Genomic DNA, 9,113 nt, shown 5'->3' with positions numbered 1-9,113 from the left:
GTACACCTAAGGTGGCGGGTTCGAATCCCCAGCCCGGACCCTCCAAACAACAATGACGGCTGCAACCAAAAAATAGCCGGGCATTGTGGCGGGCGGCTGTGGTCCCAGCTACTTGGGAGGCAGAGGCAGGAGACTTGCTGCTCTGTCTCAAAAAAAAAAAAAAAAAGGTAAATAAATAAATGGAGAGGTATACCTTTTTCATGGTGTAAAGACTCAATATTGTTAAAATTTTCCCCAAGTTTATTTATAGACTTAGTGAAATCACATCAGAATCCTTGCAGGTTTGGGTTTTTTGTTGTTGTTTTGTTTAGAAATTGATACGGTGATACTAACTCATGTGGAATTCAAAGAACTCTGATAAAGGAGGACAAAATGGGAGAGAAACCCTCATTTTAAGCCTGTTTTTGAGACAGAATCTTAAGCTGTTGCCCTGGGTAGAGTGCCGTGGTGGTGTAGCTCACAGCAACTTCTAACTCAGGCTCAAGTGATCCTCTTGCCTCAGTTTTTCTATTTTTAGTAGAGATGGGGTCTCACTTTTTCTCAGGTTGGCCTTGAACTTGTGAGCTTAAGCAATCCACCTATCCTCCCAGAGTGCTAGGATAACAGGTGTGGACCACTGCACCCAGCCTTTAAGACTTTTTATAAAGCTAAAATGATCAAAACAAGAAGCATTGGTGTAAAAATGGGAAAAGACTAGTGGACTAGACTAAGGAGTCCAAACAGACCCACAAAAATATGGACAAGTGATTTTTTTACAAAGGTATAGACAGTGAAGTAGAAGAAGGATTGTCTTCTCAACAAATGGTGCCAAAATACACTTTGCACCACACACAAAATAAACTGCAAATGGATAACAGACCTAAATGCAAAGACTTAAAGTATAATATGTCTAGAATAAAACATATGAGAAAATTTCTGTCACCTTGGGTTTGGCAACAATTTCTTAGATATGTCACAAAAAGCAAGAACCATAAAAGAAATTTTTGATAAATTAGACTTCCTTGAAATTAAAAAGCTGCTCTTCCAAAGAAAATTTTAACAGAAGAAAAGACAAGCCACAGTCTGAAAGAACATGTGTTTGCTTGTATCTGATAAGGAACTTCTATCCAAATGGAATGAACTCTCAAAACTGAATGATAAGAAAACAACCTAACAAAAAAGAGCAAAGATTTGAACAGACACTTCACCAAGAAGATATATGGGCAACAAATAAAGACATAATATAGTCTTCATTATTCAGTGCAAATTAAAAGCACTCATTCTTCTCCACTCCGTGGTGCTGCTAGCTCTCAGCATAGGCCTTCCTAGGAGGACATACTTTCTTCTACAATAAACCGAGGGCTCTACTCACTTGGGCCTAGTTTGGAGCTTTTTGTGTTTAGCTATATACACAGAAACATTGTGTGACTATATTTACTGTTACGTTTTTGCACACTTGGAAAAACTTTCATTCTCTTTCCTTGGACAGCTTTCTTCCCCCACGAGTTGGACCCATTCTTTTCAACTCTAGAAATACAGATTTATTCTATGCCATTTCTTTGATAATAAAGAACGATAGACTCAGAATTTTGGTATTCCAATGGCCTATTTAATATTCCCGTCCTGGGTTTGGCATCTTCTCCTCTTTACCCTTTGAAAACAAACCCTGGTTATCTCTGAACCAAAAGGTGTATAGGTTTCAAAATGACAGCCTACAAGCTATATCCCGAGGCGTATGCGTTTTGTCCATATAATGTTCAAATATTTTAAAATTGCCAAAATTTTAAAGGAAAAATTTCCTATCAAAATCTCTTCAAAAACAAAGTCTGACACCATTGCTGCAATGTCCCCCCATTGGTGACAGCTGAGTAGCAACTTCTCCCATTGTGGAAAAGGGAATATGCCTAGGGGTATATGCTCTTTGATTTGTCAGTATCACCATTCAGCTGGCTTCACTCATTTTACAAACTTGCCTGACCCTTCCAGTTTAGACCTCTGCAATAGAGTGTCATCTGATTTCTGTTCTGTTTATCCTTACAACTGGCTAAGGAATGTCCTCCCAAAATATTCAATTCCTGACCCCTGGAACCGCAAATGTCACCTTATATAGCAAAAGAGCCTTTATAGATGTGATTACATTGGGATCTTGAATTGGCAAGATTATTTTGAATTATCTGAGTGGGGTTTTTTTTTGTGTGTGTGTGTGTGTTAGAGTCTCAAGCTGTCACCCTGGGTAGAGACTGCTGTGGCATCACAGCTCACAGCAACCTCAAACTCTAGGGCTCAAGTGATTCTCTTGCCTCAGCCTCCTAAGTAGCTGGACTATAGGCACCCACCACAACACCTGGCTATTTTTTGGTTGTAGTTGTCGTTGTTGTTTGGCAGGCCTGGGCTGGCGAACCTGCCAGCCTTGGTGTATGTGGCCGGTGCCCTAGCCACTGACCTACTCTGAGTGGGGTTTTTTTTTTTTTTTTTTGAGACAGAGCCTCAAGCTATCCCCCTCAGTAGAGTGCTGTGGCATCACAGCTCACAGCAACCTCCAACTCCTGGGCTCAAGCGAGTCTCCTGCCTCAGCCTCCCAAGTAGCTGGGACCACAGGCACCCGCCGCAATGCCCAGCTATTTTTTGGTTGCAGCCATCATTGTTGTTTTTGGTGGGCCTGGGCTGGATTTGAACCCGCCACCTTAGGTGTATGTGGCTGGTGCCTTAGCCAGTTGAGCCATAGGTGCCGAGCCTCTGAGTGGGTTTTAAAGCAATCACAACTGTCCCTATAAGAGTATGAGACAGAGGGAAATTTGATGACAGAAGATGAAGAGGCAATCTAACAGTGACACTGTGGGGAGAAAAGGTGATGTGATATGGGGTTATGTGACCCTCCCACACCCCCCAAGGAATGAGGATCCCTCTACAGCTCAGTGAGGCCAAATACATAGGATTCTCTTCAGAGCCTCTGGAGGTAGCATGTCCCTGATGACACCCTGATTTCAACTCAATGAGACAGATTTAGGACTTCTGACCTCTAGAAGAAAATCAAATCAATGTGTGCTGCCTTCAGCCACAAAATTTGTGATAATTTGTTGCAGCAACAACCACAGGAAATTCCTACAACCTCCCTGAACGGGAAAATGGGTCTGAGAAGAGAGTATCTTAATTGAATAGATACTATTCTATTCAACTCTATAGACAGCAAGGAAACGCTAGTATCTCCCTTGCTTACAAGCCATACAGATAGAACACAAGTAAATCTTTAGCAGGCTGCCTGAATGCTGTAACCATCCTACAGCACTGTCACGCATTTTTCCCATGTGAAAAGTAGTTCCCAGCTCAGGAGGTTTCCTTTCAACTTGTTACCCTGAGGATCATGTTGGATTTCCTCACACAGAGGCATCAGTTCTCAACCCACAACAGTTGAAAAAATACGAGAATAACTATTCCTTTATATATTTACTACTATCTACTTCCCTTCTTCACCACTGAAACATATACAGGGAAAAACTAATCAAATAATTTTAGTTGCGAGGAAATAATCCCAAGTTTCTATATGGTGAGATGGATGGATGTTGCATAGATAACTAGATTACCATTTGAATGTATCTACTCAGTGAATCCTTCCATGAATCTTAAAATCTGGTCAGTAAAAGTCAATTTTAGTTATAAAATTCAATTGTTTCTTCCTTCAGCTTGGAAGAGAGAAATAAACATTTGGAAGATTTAATTAGAAAGCCCAAAGAAAGAGTCAGAAAATCAAGGTAAGTTTGCCTTTCTTTTTAAAATTAATGCTTTAGCTTAAATATATATATATATATATATATATAGTAAGTAATATATGTAAAAAAACTTTTTATCTTGATATAAGATAAACAAGATGAATTATATGAAAATGCTTCATATTTTGCCTAGCATAAAATGGTTGTGTGAGTAACATTTTGTTAGAACCATAAAAGGAAAGCCAGGTTCTGCCCTTACGGAATACACAGTCACCTCTAAGGAAGCTATAATTATGGTGGTGAGCTAAGATTTTTTTTCTACTACAAAATTACTTACCCCCCCCCAAGTTTTTTTTTTGTTTGTTTGTTTGATTGGTTGGTTGTTTGGTTGGTTTTTACAGGGCAGGGCCTCATTCTGTGGCCCAGGCCAAAGGGCAGTGGTATGATCATAATTCACTATAATCTCAAACTTCTGGGCTTAAGCCATCTTTCTGCTTCAGCCTCCTGAGTAGCTAGGACTGCAGGCATGTACTACCAGGCCTGATGAATTTTTCAGTCTTTTTGTAGAGACAAGGTCTCACTGTTGCCCAGGCTGGTCTTAAATCCTGGCCTCAAGTGATCCTCCCACCTCCTGCTATATATTTTATGACCAGATTTTCCTACACTAACATTAAGCCTTATAATCTGTTATTTTAGAAGACTCTCAGTATCTGATTCTACAAGGTATACGCGCAAACTCTGTGGCATTAAGAACATAGTAAGATATTAAAATGAAACCCTTCCTGGCTTCATTCCTCAGATGCTAATGACTTTTCCCAAAATCAGAGTGAATTTTCCCCATGTGCAGAGTTTCTGAAGGAAATTATTTCAAAGAACCCACTCCATGACTTCTATCCATTGGCAAAAACCAAGATACAAAAAGTAGAGAGTGAGGAAGATTGGAGAAGAGATTTCTTTGGGTCTATCATGTCATGAGCTCTCATCTCCCCCAAGTAATTCTACCTCTTTTACCTAGAGCCTTATAAGTAGTTTCTAGTTTGACATGTGTCCCCTAAAAGTTGGGAAACACATAGGACTGGTGATTCTCTCACACCTGAGAAAACTAAGGGAAGCTGTGGCAGCATAGAAGGGGGGCTGTGTGGGGTGGCTCTCCTCCTCAAGCTTGGGTGTGACAATTCCCTGAGAACTTTACCGGTAAAAGGTAAGTTATCTTAGGCTCTGCCCAAGGGGTCCTGGAAGGATACCAGCAACAAGAAACTGGAAGAGAATGTCCGACTTTTAGGGGCTGAGGAAGGACCACCCGAAGAGTGATGCATCAGCTTGGGTCAAAGGTCCCTAGCACTGACAAGCTCCAGAGAGGAAGAAGCAGCTTCAGCCATACGCCAAGCCGAGACCCTGAGGCTACCGGCTGTCCTGCTGCCTTTCTCCTCCCTCCTCCTGAAAATGCTGAAGGAGGCAAGCAAAGAGGACGGAAACTGGTCTCCAAAGGCAGTGACATCCACAGCTACAGGCCTGAGCTGACAGAGGGGAGAAGTCCTGCTTTGGAATGACGGTTGAAAGGATTGATTCATGTGAAGACTGGACCTTTCAATTACTGAGTTGAGACTGTTGATGCCTCACAGTGAGGACTTATTGCTGGCCCAGAGTGGCCAAAAACTCACTGACCCGTTATGTGTTCATCCAGTGGCCAAGGGAAAGCTTCCTTGAGTGGATAAGCTTAAAGTAGAAGCAGGAGACCACAGTCACAGTTGCAATTTGGTTTGTCATGAGTCATGTCTGTGAAGCATGCCATTTGCAAATACAGCTGTGTTTTGAGAATCAAAACCCCTTGGCAGATTTAACCTAGTGTTTGCAAAGTGGTAGGTTAATTATGACTTTTCTCCTAATATGAAAGAATGTGATCTGATGCCTAGCATATCACAATGCTTGGTAAAGCTAATTTAAACTGAATATGGATCTTCTGAGTTACCGATTCTCTCCGTAGAAAGAATGGATACTTTTTTCCAGAATTATTTTAAAATAAGAAAAGTTGAATATAAATGTACATGTGCTTTGCCAGTTCAGACATTTGGGTTTAGTTGGCCTATTTTCCTGATGGATTTGAGGCTCATTTATATAGGTTTAGACTGGCCTTGAAGCAAAGGGGTGATATGGGGCAAAAGAGCTCTCGTGGCTCTTTCCAGCTGCTAAGATTATTTTTAGAAGATTACAAACCTACACCAGCCTTCAGTCTCCCCCATCTCTGAATCCTCACTTTGACTAGCTGGGTTCAGTCCAGTCAGTGTGCGAATAAGCTTTAGATTACCTCTGCATCGACTCTGAATTATGGGACTGCTTTTGTCAAATGTCTTTAGTGGTGGAAATAGTGGAAAATAGGGATATAAGAGTGAGCACTTTAATAGTCTCAGATGTCTTTTTTTTGGCTTTTTTAAATAGCCCCTCATCAGTCAACTTGAGTGATGCCTTATTTTTGACTTTAGTTCTTTATGATTTTCAAGGTAATTTGCTAGGTTTTTAAGTGATAGCTGGAATCTTATCCTAAGTAAGTCTATGAGAGTGTACAATGTAATGAGACTGTGGCTCAATAGTTTTATTTAACGTGCAGTGAGAGTGATCCATATATCGTATACCAAAAAGCTTTATCTTAACCTTTGACAGTCTTGTACTTCTATCTTAAATGACAGTGCTCTGCGAAAGTGAGAAAGAAATGCGAAATGATGGCATACTAGTTCACCACATTCACTATTTTAGTCTTCCCCTCCTGCCATTTTTTAAACATTGTTTTCTATTTCTATTTCCTACAGACCAAGAAGCTTAGAAAATCATCCGAAGTCCATGACCATGGTAGGTCATCGAGAGTGTTATATTTCCTTGTAATTTGTCAATAATACAAGATTAAATATGAGTTCCTGAAGTAACATTTCTCTAATGTTCAGCTTAATGTGAGGGCCTCTCCCTGCCTCTGTCACACACTGTTGTCCTGTCCTTGGAAGCTCCACCCTCTGAGCTTGTGCTGGTCCCCTTAACTCCATCCCTGCTGCTACTGCTTCATTTCAAGCCCTTGTCATTTTTCTTTCTTTCTTTTTTTTTTTTTTCCTTTTGAGATAGAGTCTCACTATGTCTCCCTCAGCAGAGTGCTGTAGCATCACAGCTCACAGCAACCTCCAACTCTTGAGCTTAAGTGATTTTCTTGCCCCAGCCTCCCAAGTAGCTGGGACTACAGGTGCCCACCACAACACCCAGCTATTTTTTTGTCGTAGTTGATTAGCTGGCCCGGGCTGGGTTCGAACCTGTCACCCTTGGTATGTGTGGCTGGTGCCATAACCACTGTACTATGGACGCCAAGCTGCCCTTGTCATTTTTCATCCGACCTGGTGCAGTCACCTCCTAGTTGGTGTTTCTGCCTCCAGTTGGGCTCTGCTGTCTTCACTCCTCAGAGTAGACAACAATCTTTCAAAAGCAAACCCCCCTGCATAAAACCATTAGTTGGCGTATAGTCCCATTCTGGATCAAATCCCAACTTCTTAGCGTGACATACAAGGTCCTCTGTGATCTAGTTCTTGTCTTCCTATTGTTATCATTCACTGCTTTCTCCTCATCATACACACCAGCCATGTCTAACCACTTTCAGTTTTCTAAACATGCTGTTATTTCTTTCTTAAATTATTTGTCGACATTATAATGGAATAATGTATATTTATGGAATACAGAGTGATATTTTGATGCATGTATGTCATGTGTGATGATCAAATGAGGGTAATTAGCAAATTCATCACCTCAGACATTTATTATTTCCTGTGTCATTCAAAGTGTTTTAACTATTTGGAAATACACAATAAGTTATTGCTAATTATAGTCACCTTACAGTGCCATAGAACACTAGAATATATTCCTCCTGTCTAGACGTAATTTTGTGTCTGTTAGCCAAACTCTCCTTACCACTCTTCTGCCTCCCCTTCTCAGCCTGTAATAGCCACACTTCTGCTCTCTACTTCTGAGCAGTATGCTGTGCTATTCCTGTGCCTTCCTGTTATAGCCCATGCAGCATCTCCTACCTGGTATATTCTTCCCCACCTTCTTTTCCCCACATACTTCAGTTCCCACCTCACACATACCCGGGAGACAGGGCAGGAAAGGCTCTAGAGGCGATGACTTATTTCCTCACACATGTCCACACTGTACCCTCTGATATAATAGCTCCTATAACATGTCATTACAACTGTCCTCTTCTGTCTCTTGACTTGATTAGAACTCTTTTAGTGCAAGAATTGTCTCATTCATTTCGGCCTCCCCAAGCACCTATCCGTTATAGGTACTAAATATCATGGGTCACTACAGAAATTCTGAGAGAGATGTATTACATTCCATTACTTTACTTCCAAGAAACACAGGTAGCAGCATCCTTTCTGATTCACCCATGCATGTTTCAACTTGCTTGGTTTATCAGTGGTGCTGGAAGGGCTTAATTTGTTTGTATCTGTGTAGATTTTATGTTTCTTGATTTTCATGTATCTCAAAACTTTCATAATGACCCATGTATTAATAGAAGTGATGGTCGTTACACTTCAGATCCAGGGCCAATGTTGGAGTTATACCAAATAGAAGATGCAGCTGCTGCCACCTCTGTCCCACCCGAGGCCATGAGTGTATATTTATAAATATTATGGCCAATTTAGGGCATAGGTTTGGGGAGAAGGGAATAATCAATAGGACATGTCTCTAGACGCCCTGAGACCATGTTTCTAATAGCTGATTTATGAGGGTACCTTAATACTATCAATTTTTAATTATACTGTGCTGGTAAGTCACTTCATAAATTATTCATATTCTTGCTTCTGTTCCTTTTGCTACCTAGCCACCGACCAAACCAAGCAAGATGAAATTCAACCAACTTTGTTCCCTGTAGTGTTCCTTGGTGGGGAAAGTTTGAAACAAACCAAAATACTAGTTAAAATATAGAATTGGTATTATTTGTGGAGTTCGTCTAACTATAAGCTTTCTTCTTACTCCTCTTCCATATATAATCAAAAATTGGCTGTTTGGGAGTTCTGTCACTGAGTGCCAGTCTTTTCCCAAAATTTATGAAACATTTTTGCTTTCATTTTTAGATGCCAGATATTATAAAAGGAAGTAGAAATGATTTAGATTAAACAAGACTGAAGATTAAACATTAATCATTTTTGTCAAACTACTCTGGCAAGAGTCATTACTAAGTATATAGATGATATATTAAAATCTGCATAAATGGTGAAGTTTTTGATTCTAAAAAATGTGATTATTTTTCTTATAATTTATTCCTATAAATAATCAAAACGATTCTACTTGCACATCAGCAGATGAATACAGTGGCTCCTTTTCAAAGTATTCTCACTGAGTGGCACTTCCTTATTATCAGGCCTTTAATGACACAAAAACATAGTCATGGAT

General features: G+C 40.4%; 1 protein-coding gene across 1 annotated transcript in view; it reads left to right on the top strand.

Annotated features, from left to right (window-relative positions):
- Positions 1-8,836, top strand: part of CAGE1 (cancer antigen 1) — a 54,637-nt gene extending 45,801 nt beyond the window's left edge. Inside the window, exons 13-15 of the mRNA XM_023512280.1 lie at positions 3,660-3,728; positions 6,491-6,530; positions 8,795-8,836. Of these exons, the coding sequence (XP_023368048.1) occupies positions 3,660-3,728; positions 6,491-6,530; positions 8,795-8,836 (151 nt within the window). The remainder of the gene's footprint in view (positions 1-3,659; positions 3,729-6,490; positions 6,531-8,794) is intronic.
- The last annotated feature ends 277 nt before the right edge of the window (positions 8,837-9,113 follow it).

This window comes from Otolemur garnettii, unplaced genomic scaffold (assembly GCF_000181295.1).
Source record: "Otolemur garnettii isolate 467f Iridium unplaced genomic scaffold, OtoGar3 scaffold00026, whole genome shotgun sequence".
Classification (NCBI taxonomy): domain Eukaryota; kingdom Metazoa; phylum Chordata; class Mammalia; order Primates; family Galagidae; genus Otolemur; species Otolemur garnettii.
This window is presented reverse-complemented; position numbering and strand designations above follow the sequence as displayed.